The following is a 17464-nucleotide window of genomic DNA, read 5'->3' as shown; positions in this document are numbered from 1 at the left end:
CATTTTTTTCCATTCATCTTATCGTTAGATCCTTTGTTTCAGCTCTAAAGTTTACCCTCAACTTATCCAGACATGTCAAAATCCATAAATTTGGTCTGAAAACCTGCCCTCGACTTATACATGAAGTCGACTTTTTGTGAGTACATACGGTAAGAGCTAACAAACTTTTCAGTTAGATCAGGATCCAACTTTCTGGGTGAAATGCACGCACCCTCCACATGATTTTTAGATTCCTTTTCTGCCAGGTTATCCCATTCAGTAGGATTTGGTGGTCACTCAGTAGGCTTTTTCTGAGGAGCTGGAAGGGTTGCCATGAGGGAAGAAGGGAACAAGGGCATCTCCTTCTATCAGCCCAGTGGTTTGTGCTTAAATATGAATCCAACCGTCTCCTGATGGAGCCAAGGGAGGAGGGACAGCTTCAGAACCAAAATCCTGATTGTAGACTGTTCCCTGAGATAACTTACAGACTGAGCCAGCTGTTGCATGAAAAACAGCTGGTGTGGTACGCCTTATCAGAAGGTGCCAGATCAAACAATTTATGCTTCTGACTCCGTTCCTGAAGTCCATGGAGGGTAATGACTACTGCTGCTCTCTGCTGGCCCATAAAGAAAGTATGCAGCAAACAGTACTTAGCTTCAGACAGCCTCAAAAGGAACTTGCCAAAGAAAAAGGCAACCAGTGAAAGTGTATTTTGCAAAGCTTTCCAGCCATTATACACTGGAGAACATTCCAGTGGTATTTGGCTGAACTCACAGTCAAGCCTTTATCTGCTTATTTTATGTTTGAAATGTGACATTCTAATATGTTTCTGAAAGTTGGGGGGGGGGGGCCAAGGGGGTTTTAAAAAGTTTTAATCCCCATCCCCCCCTACCACCCCCCCCCCCCCCAAAAAACTGACATAGAGGGAAATACTTTATAGGATTTATAGGATTTATTCACTACAGTGGTCAAGGTAGCTGACAACAAAAAAATTGAAACGATTATAGTTAGCAATGAATCTGGTTAGATGCATGTAGCTAAAGGAAAACATAAATTCTCTTGGCACTAGGAGGGCATACCAAAAAAAAATCATGCTCCTAATGAAATAGGCACACAATGGTCCCTTTCTACTACACAATTAAGTATCAGGGCTCCATTCTACAGAACTGTAGGATTTATAGTTTTGTGAGGTATTTGGAATTCTCTATCAAAGCTCCAGTGCCTCACCAAACTACAGATCCCAGGATTCCACATGATGCAGCCATAGCCATTAAAGTGACATCAAACTGCACTAACTGTGCAGTGTAAAAGGGGCCAGTTTTCAGAAGTACCTAAGAAGCTCAATTTCCCAATTTGTTTCTCCTGTACACTTTTACCTTGCCTTGTTGAAGATGAGGCTACAATAAATCAGTTAGCATGCTATCCAGCATGCCGTTTGTTCACACAGAACAAAGTACAGAGGCCCCCACAAGTTCAAACAAACTCTAAGAACCAAGTACATGAACTGCTCTTTCCTCCCCTTACTCTGAAGGCCAGAATGTACTTACAAAATAAACACGCTGTTTCTAACACTTTGGACCATATGTACCACTGCTTAGGGAATGACCCTACCTAGTATGGCTGGTGCAAAACATTTTACTGCCAGAGGCAATGAACAAAATCACTTCTTTGCATACCAGGTACAGATGCCAATTGGATAGGCAGTTGAATATTTTTTCCATGCCGTGAAAGTAACAGACTTCAAATAAACTAGTCAGCATTGTCTACCACATCTGAAAGTGGCAGAAAAGCTTAGTGGGTCAGTTAGCATAGTTTCCCCCTTCATCACTTTGGTGTCCCCTCACAGCATCTGCCACATGAGATGACTGCCTCATTCAGTTTAGTTGTTCAGCTAACCTGCTACCTAACATACCTGACTACATACCTGAGGATATTCAGCCCAGAAAGCCTACATTTCTGAGAAGTAGATCTTCCTCAATCTAAAATTCTGGCAGTTCTAGTCAGAATCGATTATCTTGCAATAATTTGGAGATGGTGTTTAGTGAGGTCCTGCTCTCCTTGCCAAAAAATTACCAATCTAGACCACGGAGCTCAGAGAAGAAACTTGGAAAGGTTGTGTCTTAAGCACAAGAGCTGACCTATAAAGATTAATAGATTGTGCCTTTAAAGCTTCAATCCTGTTCACATTTACCTGGACATCAGCTCTACTTAAACATGATGAGCCTAACTTCTGAGTAGAAATGCATAGGACTGCATTATCAGTTTTTTAACATCCCCCAGGTCTAGCAGATTGCTAAAGACATGCAAACACAACATGTGAGATTACTTCTTTTGCCACCAAGTGAAGTAGCAAATGCTTACATCAGGATTTCCAAGGAGACCAGTGATTTCACAGCCTGCTAATTTAAAGCCCCTTCACATGTTTCATTTTGGAAATGAAAATACATTGGACACAAGTACTAAAATATTCAGAGAGCTGGCATGGTGTGGTGATTTAAGACAACAACTCTGGAGGACAAAGTTTCAAAGCCTACTTGGCCACGGAAACCCCACTGGGTGACCATGCACAAGTCACACTCTCTCAGCCTCAAAGGGAGGCAAAGTCAACCTCCCTTTGACCAAATCTTGCCAAGAGTCAGAGTCAGTAATGGGCTGGATGAGGGAAAACTGACTCAAGTTGAATCCAGAGAAAACGGAGGCACTAGTGATAGGTTCTCCTGGTCCAGGAATGGCGGTGGTTCCACCTGTCCTGAACGGGGTCACGCTCCCTGTGAAGGACTCCGTGCGCAGTCTGGGGGTGCTTCTTGACTTGTCGCTTCACCTGACTGCTCAGGTGAATGCGACGGTCAACAGCACCTATTATCAGCTTTGGCTGATCCGCCAGCTGCGCCCATACCTGGCCCAGAGGGACCTAGAAACTGTTGTACATGCTCTGGTAACTTCGAGACTGGATTTCTGCAATGTACTCTACATGGGGCAACCCTTATACCAAACTCGGAAGCTGCAAATGGTGCAGAACATGGCAGCCCGGCTGGTCACTGGTGTTCCCAGGACCAGCCATATAACACCGGTTTTGAAAGATCTCCATTGGCTGCCCATTCACTTCCGGGCTCAATATAAGGCATTGGTAATTACCTATAAAGCCCTAAATGGCTTGGGCCCAGGATACCTAAAGGACCGCCTCTCCCCGTACATTCCGCCTCGCACCCTCAGAACGTCTGGGCAGCAATTACTGAAGGTGCCTGGGGCTAGGTTAGCCTCCACCACTCGGAGGACATTCTCCACGGCTGCCCCAGCCCTTTGGAATACGCTGCCCATCGAGCTCCGCTCGACTACCACCCTGGCCCAATTCAGGAAGGAATTAAAAACCTTCCTGTTCCAACAGGCATTCCCCGATTAAAAATCCTGTGGGCCTCCCTCCTCTTCCGTGGCCAAGAGGTTGGGCTAAGGGGCTTTTTATCCTGTTGGTTTTGTTGATAGTTTTATTGTTGGTACGGCCTGTTTATAGTAATGTTTTTATATTGCCTTGTTACCATTGTTTTTAATCCTTGTTGTAAGCCGCCCTGATCTTGGGAAGGGCGGGATATAAATAAAATTTTTATTTATTATTATTATTAAGAAAACATCATGATAGAATAGCCATAAATCAGAAACAACTTGAAGGTAAACAACAACAACCTAAAATGTTTATGTGGCTTTTCCTTTCACCATAGATCAAGACATGGGGATATTGGGTAGGGCCTTCAACATGAGGAGAAGAAACCTAAACAGCTCTTCCTCTTCCAGATACACATACATACGAGAAAGCAAGGAGTCAGAGCACAGGTTTATTGGCCTCCCCTCCCAGGGCCAAGGGGAACAGGCAGGTTCTCAGGAGGTACAGAACATCTCCATCCACTTCTAGTGGCTCTTGTCATAGGTTCCAGCCCCCTTGTAGGCCCCGACGTAGCCAGTGTTCTGAGCCAAGTCTGCACGTCCGGCTATCCCCTTTCCCTTGCCACTTTCATCAAAACGCTCCTTGTGAGAACCGGTGTATTTGCTGGTGTCCGTCAGTCTGTCCACTGCTCCAGCATGGACAGATTTCTGCAAGACAGGCAAACAGCATGTTAAAGGGTGATGACTATGGAAAATGGTGGGCGTTAGGCACAAACTCCCTTGTTGGAACTCCACTGGCTGCCCATCCATTGGAAGGCAAAGTGCTGGTGATGACTATAAAGTCCTATATGGTTCAGGACCAGCTTATTTGAAGGGCCATACTCTCACATACAAATCTGGTCAGGTTTTGAGATCTTCAGGGGAGGCTGTGCTCTATGGCGCATCATCCTCACATGTACATTTGGTGGGATCATGAGAAAGGGGCTTCTTAGTGGCTGCTTCTGGCTCTGGAACTCCCTTCCCAGAAATGCTGCACTGGCACCCTCCTTGCTATATTTCTATAAGCAGCTAAAACTCCTTTTATTCTGGCGGGCCTTTGAGAATTGTTTTTATCTGAAGGGAAACAAGTAATGTGCTGGGTTTTTAAAAAATATGTTTTTGTTATTGTTGTTTTAATCTGTTTTGCCTGGTTTCATTTTTATGATGCTTCAAAACTTTTGTAGGCTGTTTAATTATGGACCAAAACACACTGCAGAAATAATCCAGTCTGACACCACTTTAATTGTGAGACATTTAGCCTTCACTATTAGAGAGCTCTGGTGCCAACACAAGCTGCAAGTCCCTTGATTCTATAGCACTGAGCCATGACAGTTAAAGCAGTGTTAAACTGCATTATTTTTGTTAAATATGGCAGATGAACATAATAAGAAAAAAACATGGTTGTATTTTATTTTATATGATTATTGCTGCTGGAATGGTCTTTGTGAAATACTGGAAAAGTAATAGGAAACCAGAAACAGAAGAATGGGAACTTAAGATGTATGAGATAATAGAAATAGATAGAATAACAAGATTTTTTTAGAAAAACAAGAGATAAATAAATACTTAAAAGATTGGGATAAAATAGTAAAATGTCTAGCTCAAAAGTGGGGAGAAATTGCTACCATAAAATTCAAAAGAGAGTAAAATGGTATTGGAGGGGGTGAGCGAGCAAAAAGGATAATGGTCTTTGTTTAGAGGATAAAGAACATACAGAGGAATCGGTTTAAAGTCTACATATAGCTGCAAAGAAATATAAGACAAACTTGAATGATACTGAATGAAGAAGACAGAGGATAAACCCTAAGCTGTGAAGAAAGAACCAGAGCTGAAGAAAAAGGAAGCCATCAAATGTAAAGAAGAGTGGAAAGCAGTGAACTTAAGAGAGTTTGGAATGGAGCATGTAAGTTTATGAATATATAAATGTGATGTATTGTATGAATTGTTGTATGTATGTATGTATGTAATTGGTTTTTTTAATTAATAAAATGTTTAAAAACCTACATTATTTCTGCAGTGCTAATACACCCCCAGAAGCATTTTGGGATTGCTTCGAGTGCTAAATTAAGTGCAAAAAGATGACTAGGACCAGCAACCCTGGTTGCTGCCCAAAAGTGCCAGCTGTTGAGATAGTTCTTGTACAGATGCTGAACCATCTCATTTAGCAATTTAAATATGCAGTCAATTCTGGGATCCTTCCTTGCACTATCCCTTGACCATACTATGCTAAAAAGGATCCACTGGTTTTTCTAACCTAAATTTTTGATACAATATTTGTTGTATATAAGTGGAAATTCTTGACTGCACCCAACTTTTATAGGGGAATAACAAAGGTTACTCACTGTGGCTCCGACATTGCCGGGCTCTTTGCCCTCTATCAGCTTGTGTATGGCTTGTAAAGCTTCATCTGGAGTTTTCCCCTTGAAGCGTTTAACACTCAGTTCCTTTAGGGCTTCCAGAAACTCTGGATATGTGATATTACGGGCAGCCTTGGCCCTGGGGATACATAAAGACAGAAGCAAAAAACAAACTAACTAAAAAACACACGATATCATCTTGATACAGGTATTTCCGAGATAACAATGTATTGTTAACTGATGTGTTCCTGGGCATTACTTCTTTAACAGAAGATTTGGTACCAGAGGGAGAAATAACATGGAAAGAATGATACGTTCCTATACAGCCAAAAAAAAAACAGCTTTTCAACATGTTTCTGCAAATTTTTTATTCAGAATTAACAATATGCACATGTGAAATTTAACAACCAGGTCAGCTAAAGTAAACAAAAACATTCTGAACCTTATAGAGCCCACATGAAACACTATTCCAAAAGGCATCCAAGGATGACTTTTTATTTCACCAACCTCCTCTTTTCTAATGATTTCCATTTTGGTGGCCAAACTTAGAGATCTATGCTTATTTTTATTTTATTTTATTTTACATGCTGGAGGTAACTTGTGATGCAGGCCAGTCTGCTTCCCCCTTTTCTATCTGTTATGCTATTCACACATGTTTAGTCAGGGATTCTGGCAGCTGCTATAGTTTACCTTGCCTATTGTAGGCAAGCACACACAGCTACAGTAGGATCAGCTAAAATCCCATTCTGTGTCCCCCCCCCCCCCCCCCCCCGGAAAAAAAAAGCCATCCAATGCCACCAACTCACTTGACTTTGCTGAAGAGAATGTCCACATCAGTGCTGGTCACAGATTTCCCATCCATTACACCACATTCCTTCATCATCTTGGAGAAGTTCTTGCTTGTCATGTCATTGCCACTGGCACCAGTGTCTCCATAGACAGCAAATTTACGGAAAGTTGATTCAAGATTTGCCATGTCTCCTAGTAGTGAAGGGAGGCAACAGAAGGGGTTTTGGTTGTGATGAAATTAAGAGCCATACCTCAGTCTAGAAAAGCATTTTCTTCAGCAATCTTGATATGGCAACAGCAGTCCAAGGGGTTGTCTGCACTGGCCAGGATAAAGGTAAAGGTAGTCCCTTGACATGAATGTCTAGTCCTGAGCCACTATAGGGGACAGTGCTCATCTCCATTACTACGGTGGTCATGTAGCCAGCATGACTGCACTGAACACTGTTACCTTCCCACCGAAGAGGTACCTATTTATCTACTTCCACTTGCATGCTTTTGTACTGCTAGGTTGGCAGAAGCTGGGACTAGTGACAGGAGCTCACCCCATCATGCAGCACTCGAGCCTCAAACTGCCAACCTTCCAATCTTCCAATCATCAGAATTGGCATCTTAACCATTAAGCCACTGCATCCTCTTTACGAGTAGTCCGGGGTATCTTGGCTCTGCAGCATTCCCATTCTGTCCCCGTAACCAGGCTTTCCATATCTGCACAATTGTCCTGCAGAGCCACCTGACACATCCACCAATATGGACCCTCGCTTATGAGGTCAGAACAAGGTGACCAGTGAAGTCACCGCATCCCCTTCAGGGGTAGTCCAGAATATCTTGGCTCTGTAGCTCTCCCATTCTGGGCACCTCATTCTGACCTCAGAACAAGTGACCTACAGTGACATTGAGCAGCCCAGTGGGTTGCCCATACAAACAGCTACTCTGATGCAGAAACAGAGAGCTCCATGTCTTCCTAGATCCAGAACAACAGGTAAGGTGTTTTGTTTTTGTTTTGTTTTTTTACTTTGGTTTATCCTTGTTTTGCCCCAGTTCTAATATGGGACATGCTAGACACAATCTGGACTGCACCATCTGCACCAGAACCAGGGTTTGGACTGTGCATCAGTTTGCAGCAATTGAAGTAAGCAGAAAACAAGGGGTGAAAATAAAAGAGAGAAACAGAAAATTTAAAATCAACAGAAAAAATGAGATGTCAGAGGATTAATTAGGGCCTTGTTTGCATGGGCCAAAAAGCCCATTTCCTGTCCATTCTGGTGTCATCCAATCCAAATGTGCAAGCCACATGCACTGCTGGAACTTAATGTATCTTGCTATGGCCATTTAGGTCCCATTCCCACTGGCTTCTAACGCACATCAAGAATCAAATTATGGGTGCATCGTTCCCATTTGAACGCACATTCGATCCTCATTGCGCTGATTTCATTCCTATTGAATTTCGGATCTGATCCCCATGTATTCAATTTTTCCTTGGAAAAACTGAATCAGTGGTGGATAAACCGGTTTAAAAAGGGTGCACATTTTTAGAGGTTTTTCCTGCGCCTCCTGAGTCTGATTCAGGGCAAATGATTACTGGTGCCATTTTCTCCCGTTCGCATAGCCTTTCCCCTGGTGGAGTGGGAAGCAGGGTAAGGCGATCACATGTATAGACAAATTCATTTTTTAAAAAATTAAGCTTTCGATCGTTTAGGTATCCAAATATAGCAAATTGCTACATTGCCCTCCAAATAGGGTAAACATATTACGGCCCCCTGCAACCTCCCCCCCCCCCCGCCCCACATGCATAGATCGACGTGGAGTAATTTCCACAGATATGCTGCTGCAATGTAACAGCAGAACTCTGTGTTTTTCCAGGCTTCCTTCTCTTTCCTCCCCACACTGATGCTGCTAAAAATCTTGTTAGACAGAGGGCTAAGAGGAGAAATGGGACTGGCTGGATGTAAAAATACTTGATAAAAAGGAGTTTCTTTATCAGAGGGTTTGTTAACAGAGGTATGCCAGTATTTGGATTTTTTTTTAAAATACAGCAACAAATACTACAACTTCCTGACACATTTGTATTGTCTAGAAGAGCCCTAAACCTCCAAATGTCACAGAGATAGATGTCTGTCAGATGCACCTCTTGGAATGTCTAAAATGTGGGTCTTTAGACTCAAAGTATCTGGTAACAAGGATTGTCACAAGAAAGGTATTACTATTATTTCTGGACCATTCTGGATCCTATCCATGCCATCACGATCCCACAATGTATATTACATTGGATGTGATTTTTCCAAATGGGTTTCATATTAAATTATTGAGTGAAACCTGGGCCTCGTGAGCATTCATGTGACAGTGCATGATGCTGGCTCAGATAACACAAAATAACAAAAGTCCCTGGCTAAATTGGTCCGTCATCAAGTTATGAGTGCATCATACTGCTCTACCTGCAGACAAGCATGGATAGATGTTCTCACAAACTACACACATAAACACTAACAACTGCATGAGTCAGATGTAATTAAACACATTTAAATGGTAGAATTGCCCATAAACATACCTAGAGTAAAGTAAGGGAAGAGTTGATGGCAGCCAACCAGAGCATACCATCCAAGTGGGAGTAAAGACTGAGGCATAGCAGACAGTCAAGACTATAAGGGGAGACTATAAGGCACTGTCTGCTTTTTTAACTCCAAGTTTGAAATAAGATATACAAGATAATGTAAAAGATAACCAACATGATCTAGAACTGTCAATCTTGCTCAAAAATGGTAAAAGTGACAGAGGTCTATTAAGCCTAGCCAGGACATAGAAAACATGTGGTTGTGATCCTGGAGTTAACACTCTAGAGCAGTGCATGGGACAACCACTTCTCCATTGATACCAGTTGCATTTATTTGAAGCTGGGGTTACCTGAGTTGGTAGATGGTTAGGCCCCTGCCTGGTTCCCACTTGGGTGTGTTCCTCCTGGGTTGGAGATGGCCTGCTCTGTGTCAAGTTACACCAGTGGCTTGGGAGTACAGCTTGTGGTGGGAATTGTGACTTTATCAAGTTGTCTGTGACATCACAGCCAATCTCACTTGCTTTTTTTTTTTTTTTTTTTAAGTACTGCCTGTCCTTGTGGGACTTAGCCAGCAGCAAGCTCTGTAGCTTTTTGACTGTGAAAGAGACAGTCAAAAGATATTCTCAGTTCAGCTCCAGCCTCACTAAATTTTGGAGCAACATGAGCAGGGAGTTATCACCATACAGTGAAATAATTAATCCACCTAACACATGCATCCGATTGAAATAATATCACCCAGTGTGTGCATGACAGCAGAAAGATTTGTATGCTGGGTTACTAACAGTTGAATTTTTACTGTTGATGTTCTCACTGTTCTGTGCCTTCATTTCTAACTTGTGCCAATCTTATGGCAAACCCATCACAGGGTTTTCTCAGCAAGATTTGTTCACAGAGGGGTTTGTCATTATCTTCCTCCAAGGATGAAAGTGTGTGACTTACCCAAGATCACCTAGTGGGTTTCCCTGGCCAAGCAAGGAATTGTACCTTGGTCTTCAAGAATGCTAGTCCCAATGCTCAAAGCACTACACCACACTGGTGCTACTACAGACCAGTTAACCTCTGGTGTACAGTTAACACACATTTTGAAAGAATGTATAGCAATGTCAGTTGGGAACTTGACAGTCTACAATCATCATCACTATCTACTGGTTTTCAGAAGGGCCATCCTCTCTGCTAAGGCTACAGTCTAGGACATGAAATGACCGAGTTGCCACTTTACTTGCAGTCATCCAAGAGGGCCCATTATTTCACTGTAATTGCTAATAGATAGGATGTGACAGGGACCGCTCATCCCTGACATTCTACCTTCAGAGCTTTCTTCCAGTGTCCCAGAAGCTGTTAAATCCTGTAAAGCTTACTTTTTCCACCTTTACTTGTCACTTGTGATATCACCAACCATTTGGTTATTACTCCCTCAGTCCTCCAGTCCACAGCTGGAGGCATGCAAAGGCACGCAAGCCATGTGCTCAGGACTCTTCCATAGTGAAAGAAAATACGCAAAATGTGTTTTCTCCATCTTGGCATAGGTACTTTCCAAATTGATTTCTTGGATCACCAAGACATACCTTCCATGCAGGATTTTTCTTGCAAAGTACTTGCTTTCAGATGCACCCCTAAAAATCCATTCCCTAACCCACCTGTTTGGGTATAACTTGGCCCATCCATCCATAGTGGGGTATAACTTGATCCGTCCATCCATCCATAGTAGGTGTTCATTTTCCCAGACAAATAGACACATATACACTAGACAGAAGTGTTACCAGAGCAGCTGTTTATTGGAATCCCCCTTCCATGGCCAAAAAGAGCAGGTAAACTCTCAGAAGGTACTGCAAGCCTCATCCCCCATCTAGTGGGTCTTGTCATAGGTTCCAGCCCCCTTGTAGGCCCCGACGTAACCCGTGTTTTTAACTATGTCTGTACGACCAGCTAAACCTTTGCCTTTGCCACACTCATCAAAACGTTCCTTGTGAGAGCCTGTATATTTGCTTGTATCTGTCAGTCGCTCCACCACTTGGTCTGCAATGGATTTCTGAAAAATAGGCAAGTAACAAGTACATGATAATTGTTTTTATGCTGGGTTAATTCCAATGAATGCAAAATAATAAGTAGTTCAAGGGTTCTGTTGATGTGCTAACTGTTTAAATGATGTTTAAATGATGTTTAAATGATGCATGCATCCTAAGAGGTCGGAAGCTGCACCAAAGCCACGCTCCAGTCCTAAGGACTGGAGCGCAGCTTTGGCACAGCTTCTGGCCTCTTAAGATGTGTGTGTCATTTAAACAGCATATCTCCAAAGTGACTTGAAGCAGCTTTATTTCGGCCTGTCTGTTCGGGCCCATAGATTAGAATCTCTCTTTTAAAAGCTGTGCTTCTCAGAAAGATACATTTTGTACATTTTTTCCTGCATTCTCACAGAAATATAGAATACCATAGGCTACAGAACATTTCTTTAAAAGTACAGTTGCCTCCCATTTCTCAGGAGAGTAACACTCACTGTTGATACCACACGGTCTGGCTCTCTGCCTTCCATCAACTTGAAGGTGGCGTGTAAAGCCTCCTCGGGGGACATGCCCTTGAAGCGTTTTCCACTCAGCTCCTTAATGGCTTGTTGGAACTCAATGAAGTTGAGGCTTCGGGCCCCCCTGTTTCTGGGGACGGCAGAAGGAGATGACAGTTACTTCCGAGTCCATGTACCTATTCTGTTTATCATACTTGCATTCTGCCCATCATTTTCCTGGTCTTTCCACCTCCTAAGTACTCAGGATTAGATCTGGGTTCTGTCTTCAACAGATTTCCTGAAGGATGGCATATAGGAAAGTGGCACTCAACACACACTTGCCTTCTGTGTCCACTGGACACACTCAGCTGTTTCCCTGGGCATTCTGTGTCCAATGAGCATGTTCAGTCGTTACACTCACCATTTTGTGTCCTCTGAACATGCTGTCCCCATTATAGAGTTTGATCTCCGGTATGTGTTTTCCTCTTTATATCCCACCCCTACTCTGTCCCTGAAAAGGTGTTAATGGCTTTTCCCACTTCAAATCCCATTAAATACAATGGCATAGTGAAATGGTGCCCATTAAATAAAAGGGAAAAAACAAAATTTGCTTTCAGAATACACACACACACACACACACTCATTCATTCATTCAATATTTTCAAGCCATGGATGGTTGAATCTGTGGATAAAAAACTCAGTTGGCACAGAGGGATGACTGTATTGTTATTTTATTTATTTATATCCCACCTTTCTCCCAATATAGGGACTCAAGGTGGCTAACAAAATTTAAAACAGTACAAGTTAAAAACAATACAAAGAATTAAAATGTAGATACATTGCAGAGCTTTTACAGAAACAATAACATAAAGTGTTTAAAATGGCACCATCTGCAGTCCTAAATAGTACAATTCACTCCACCCCCCCAGGACCATGTTGACAATCCCACATGAGATTATCATTGTGAACTAGCATTCCTCTCAAGCTTTCACTCAAAACAAAGGAGGTAATTTTGATCACCTTGGTGGTGTTCTTATGTTTGATGTATGAGCGAAGGCTGGAGGAGACTTACTTGAAAATGGGGTTTGCTGGGCCACAAGTAACATGAGTGCCAAAGAGAACTACTTTGGCATGTGGATCTAGCAGGTTTTATCCTGAACCACAGTGGAACTTCCTCGCCAGTCCAAACAGAAGGTGACGGAACTGACAGCTGACTCTTAAGAGATCATCACATGGAGGTTTACTGTTCTTAAAATATGGCTAGATTGTCCCTAAAGCATGAGGGTGTGATCAGCAGTCATGCTTGTCTCCCGTTATGAAATCGTCATGGAGGCGTCCCATCATTAAAATGTTCATGGAGCCTCCATTTCTCTGCATAATGGGAATGGTAAGCCTCCATGTGATAATCTCCTTACTTGAACAGCAGTGAAGAGTTAGCATCTTCGGAGGCAAGACAAAACTGTTTAAATATATACCCCTAAACTTTTCTAGCTTGAGCTTTTTCATTCATTACAAAATGGGACTCAAGACCAGCTATATAAACAGGCAATTCTGTTTTTCAATGAAAGGAAATAGGTTCTGATAAGTACAGTCTAGATATTGCGCCCAGTCATTGGATGTCTAGGGAGTCATGCTACCTGGTGCAGGTCACTAGCCACTGGCCTTCCAGCTCACTTGTATTTGTTGAAGATGATGTCCACATCGGCGCTGGTCACTGTGTTTCCGTCCATCACACCACACTCATCCAACATTTTGAAAAAGTTCTTGCCTGTCATTTCATTGCCACTGGCAGAAGTTTCTCCTCCATACACTGAGTATCTACGGAAACTCTTTTCAAGTTCTGACATCCTTCCTGCATCTGCAAGGTAAGGAACTGAAGAGACAAGAGGATGTTCTCCTTACGGGCATCTTGGATTTTCTTCTCTGGCTTTAAATAGCTGTGTAGGTGGAAGGATGACATAGGAAAATCTGGAAGCTAAGGGTAATTTCTCTGAACTGGTGCTTCCTCAGTTTAGGGAATCCATATTAACTCAGTGTAAAACTGCTACATGTCCCTCAAACTGGTGATCACATTAACTGAAGCTCTGCATAGTCAACAATCAATAAATAACTGCTTCTACATTTATCATGAAGATCTATGGCCAGTGTGAAATTGACTATAACCTTATAACTTAATATTTTTGGGCAATGTGGTAAAATTTACCTCATGATGTGGCCTGGTAAAATTCCTAAAGGCTACTTTTAAAAAAGTAATTAGTTATCTTTGTAATTCCAGGTTTCCACAAGTACCTACAGTGGGACCTTGGTATGTTTGGTTCCAGGACCACCTCTGGATAACAAAAACTATGGATATTCAAGTCACAGTTATGTATAATGGGGTAGTAAAATGGTGCTCCTTCCCATTGCTCCTGAAGAATCCCTCTCACCTTTGATTGTATGGTCCAGAGAGTGGCAATGACACAAGAGATAACAGAGAAATACTAGGCATTGCATTATCTAAACAAATTATATTTTATTAATATCCAGCACAAACCATAAGAACCGTAACTGTATTCACATGTTTTAATACATATTAAAGGTTCTAGCTATTGAACATTGGTTTCTATCACCACTCATTCCAGGTATTACTAGGTCTTTTCATCACATTTTTTGGCTTTGGATTTGCCTTGCCTTCCAAATTTAACTCACCAGATTCCCAACTACTGTACATACTCAGAGCAAATCTTAGGTCTTGGATATATTACATCTAATGGCTATATAACTTCATCCAAAAGACAATCAAAAGATTCTGGAAGCCAAGATGAGTGCCCTTTGCATCTTAAAATAGCCAAGGGATGGGTTTACCTGAGCTTGCAAATTAGAGGTTTTACATGTTTCCTTTATGTATTGCCTGGAGGGGAAGCCTTGCTCTGGACAAAGCAGAACCAGAAGACCTTAGCATATATTTTAAAGTGAGGATTATGACCTTGTGGGTTGCCTGTGATGTCATGGGTGACATAAATAGTTGACCGTGTACCAAGAAGGAAATAAAACTCAAACCAATAGAGGAAATCTATTTAGAAATAATTCAAAGACATAGCCATGTTACTCTGGAAAATCAGTATGCAAAGGGATAAAGAAGAAGTTGGTAGCATGAGCTTTGATTGACTTGGGCCTACTTCCTCAGATGATATAAGGGAGTGGTTTCTCAGGCTTATAAAACCAGAGAAGTATTTGAGTTCTGAAAAATACAGATGTTGTATGTCTACACTGTAAGCAAACAATGCTATGCCTCTTGACATTTCCCCATATTTTGGTGTGGGTTTGAATGTAGGAACAATAGCAAGAGTGCAGGTAAGAATTAAATAATTTAAGGGAAGTAAGGAATTTGGTAGAATAAAATCCACCCTGGATTTATTAGGAAGGCAGGCCTGAATGAAGTATATATTCTGAATATCCAAATAAAAAGACTGCCAGGAGGCATTTTTGGAATTGCTAAGACCACTAGTTCTCTGCTGACCCAGTTCAGTTAAACTGGTTTGGAGAGATTTGTGTACGTTTATGCATCAGGCCACTTTGGGGCCGAATTCTTTGGCCTCCATATGGCAATTTATCAGAAGCGCCCCTCAAATCCAGAAGGACTGGCTTACCAAATTTAATAGATATCACCTAAAGAGATACTTTCCCCTTTAAAGCCTTTAAACAAAATCTAAAGCTACCTGGCTACATCACTGAGTTTGTACCTGAGCTGAGATCTGGACATCTTATTTGGTATTCTTTAGTCACGTCGCTCCAGATGAGTTTTGAGAGTTCACCGAGAGAGCTGGATTGGCACTACAGTATTTCCACTCCCAACGCATGGGAAATGCCATTGCCATGAGGTGGAAAGCATACAGCCCTCGCAAAATTGTTGGATCATAGCTCCCAGCAAAACTTATCACTGGCTATGAAGGTTAGGGCTGTTGGAAGATGCAGTCCAACAAGATCTGGAGGATGGCATGATTCCCATCCTTGCTATATATTCTTATAAATGCCACTGCAATACAGAGAGGTGATGCCTCTCTACTATTCCCTATAATGAAAACATGTAGTGCTACAGACTAATTATTCCATACATGTAACTAGTTAAAATGGAAAGAACTACCCAAATGCAGGACTGCCTAATAATATGGCATAGCTAATGGCAAAATCTATGAAACTTGGAATTCTGGAAGAACCTGACATTTGTGCAAGTCCCTTCTCTTTATGCCAAGTTGGCTTTTCCTTTCAGTTTCCCTCCAAACTGGATGGCACTGTATTTTTCAGGATAAAAAAATACTGGGGTTTTAAATGCTGGCATGTCAATGCAATAGAGAGCATTTCCCATTTCAAGATAGGAAGGGGGAAAAAATGGATATTCAAGTCCACATTTCCTTCCAGTGGTGTCTATATCAGCCATAACTTTAGCCACTTAAAATAAACTAATTCCTTCCTATAACTCCCTCAGAAAGCATATTCCGTGATATCCAATTTAGTGAAATTGAGCATTCAAAAGCTATGCTGTTCACTGGGATAGATCCAAATTTAGGTATGCTTCAAGTAGTCCCATTGAAACGAACAAGACTTCAATTTAGTCATGACTAACTTCAGTCCTATTTTTATGTTCTTATCCTAAGTATGCCAAGGGCTGAAACAGACTGGCCCAAAGGGGTAGTGGATGCTGCCTCTTTGAGTGCTAGATCAGGGCTGCGGCAACTGCACACCACGGTCCCAATCCGGCTTTTTTCCAGTGCAAAAAGCCTCTCCTTTTTGCACCAGAAAAAGGGTGCCCTTTTGCCGCTGCTGCGGCTTTTCAGTGTTTCTGTGGTATGCAGTATAAACACCGTGCCACCAGAGCGCCAAAAAGCTGCCACCATGCAAACACCCAGGTGGCTTCACAGTGGCTTCCTGAAGGCTTGGGGGCATGCATCATGCGTATGCCACACCCCCAAGTCACTGGAAAGCTGGCTTATTTTGCCGGTCTGTTCTGTATCTCTAGATCCATCCCACTGACTAAAGCATCTTGAAAAATTTCTTGCTTGCCTTCACACTTACTTTTCCCCAGTTCAATGGCAGGCAGAGGACAGAAGTGGAAGTACTAGCCACATACAATTCCTAGTCATCAAGGAAAGCCTCAGGCCGATGGAAATTATTGAGATCTTCTCTGGTCCCTCAACCCAGTCAATAAACTCAGTAAATGTGGACAAACTACTCAGCCCATTTTACATCATGTACTGTGTACAAAAGTGAAAGACGACATGGTGGTCCCCAAGGAACAAAATCCAGATGGATGTCTAACCATCATGGTAATAACTAAAAGTTTGACAACATTTTCCTGAGGACTCCATGGTGGGTTTTATACTACCTTATTCTATCATGCTACTGCCCTGCTGTGACAAAGTGGCTTTAGAAGCTGGCTATTTTGGGGGGTGAAGTACAACCTCCAGAAAGCACAGGAGGAGCAAAACCAGTCCGGTTGTGGTTGATGAGAGGCCTCCTAGAAAGAGGGGGATTTAAAAAAAAAAGCAGAGGTTTTAGTTTTGACTGCTAAACTGGTCTGGTCTAGTCGGCAGGATATCTAAGGTACTGACACAGAGATGTGAGTCTAGAGAAAGAGAACAGTAATATCCCAAATCCATAAAACAGTGATATCTTTATTGACCAACCAAAATGCACAAAATACAAGTTGCAAGCTTTCGAAGCACCACTGTCTTCTACATCAGGCAAATATGTTTTTTAAAAAATCATACAAGAGAAAACCAACATTAGCAATTCAGAGATTCATACAGGCTGGTCCCTCCTCCTTCTGGCCATGTAAGTACCCCAGGAAAAAAAATTAAGTTCCATTAGTGAGACAAAAAGAGATGCTTCTCTTGAGAAGCT

At 42.1% G+C, this 17464-nt stretch overlaps 2 protein-coding genes across 2 annotated transcripts; both read right to left on the bottom strand.

Moving 5' to 3' along the window:
• Positions 1–3801: 3801 nt before the first annotated feature.
• LOC121934979 (tubulin polymerization-promoting protein family member 2-like) lies at positions 3802–9567 on the bottom strand. The gene is made up of 4 exons (XM_042475952.1): positions 9438–9567; positions 6557–6731; positions 5736–5889; positions 3802–4062 (listed from the first exon to the last, which is right to left on the bottom strand). The coding sequence occupies exons 2-4, from the start codon at positions 6724–6726 to the stop codon at positions 3880–3882; spliced, it is 507 nt and encodes a 168-aa protein (XP_042331886.1). The 5' UTR covers positions 6727–6731; positions 9438–9567; the 3' UTR covers positions 3802–3879.
• A 1310-nt stretch (positions 9568–10877) lies between these two features.
• Positions 10878–17322, bottom strand: LOC121934630 (tubulin polymerization-promoting protein family member 2-like). The gene is made up of 4 exons (XM_042475276.1): positions 14429–17322; positions 13259–13521; positions 11582–11735; positions 10878–11116 (listed from the first exon to the last, which is right to left on the bottom strand). The coding sequence occupies exons 2-4, from the start codon at positions 13429–13431 to the stop codon at positions 10934–10936; spliced, it is 510 nt and encodes a 169-aa protein (XP_042331210.1). The 5' UTR covers positions 13432–13521; positions 14429–17322; the 3' UTR covers positions 10878–10933.
• Positions 17323–17464: the final 142 nt, after the last annotated feature.

This window comes from Sceloporus undulatus, chromosome 6 (genome assembly GCF_019175285.1).
Source record: "Sceloporus undulatus isolate JIND9_A2432 ecotype Alabama chromosome 6, SceUnd_v1.1, whole genome shotgun sequence".
NCBI classification, from domain to species: Eukaryota; Metazoa; Chordata; class Lepidosauria; order Squamata; family Phrynosomatidae; genus Sceloporus; species Sceloporus undulatus.
This window is presented reverse-complemented; position numbering and strand designations above follow the sequence as displayed.

What these genes read in the sequence shown, in the direction of transcription:
- LOC121934979 (XM_042475952.1), bottom strand. Translation starts at nt 6,726, where the DNA reads ATGGCAAATCTTGAATCAACTTTCCGTAAATTTGCTGTCTATGGAGAC. An exon ending in ATTCTCTTCAGCAAAGTCAA is followed by an intron (nt 5,890 to 6,556) that starts GTGAGTTGGTGG and finishes ATGTATCCCCAG; the next exon opens with GGCCAAGGCTGCCCGTAATA. An exon ending in CCGGCAATGTCGGAGCCACA is followed by an intron (nt 4,063 to 5,735) that starts GTGAGTAACCTT and finishes CCTGTCTTGCAG; the next exon opens with AAATCTGTCCATGCTGGAGC.
- LOC121934630 (XM_042475276.1), bottom strand. Translation starts at nt 13,431, where the DNA reads ATGTCAGAACTTGAAAAGAGTTTCCGTAGATACTCAGTGTATGGAGGA. An exon ending in ATCATCTTCAACAAATACAA is followed by an intron (nt 11,736 to 13,258) that starts GTGAGCTGGAAG and finishes TGCCGTCCCCAG; the next exon opens with AAACAGGGGGGCCCGAAGCC. An exon ending in CAGACCGTGTGGTATCAACA is followed by an intron (nt 11,117 to 11,581) that starts GTGAGTGTTACT and finishes CCTATTTTTCAG; the next exon opens with AAATCCATTGCAGACCAAGT.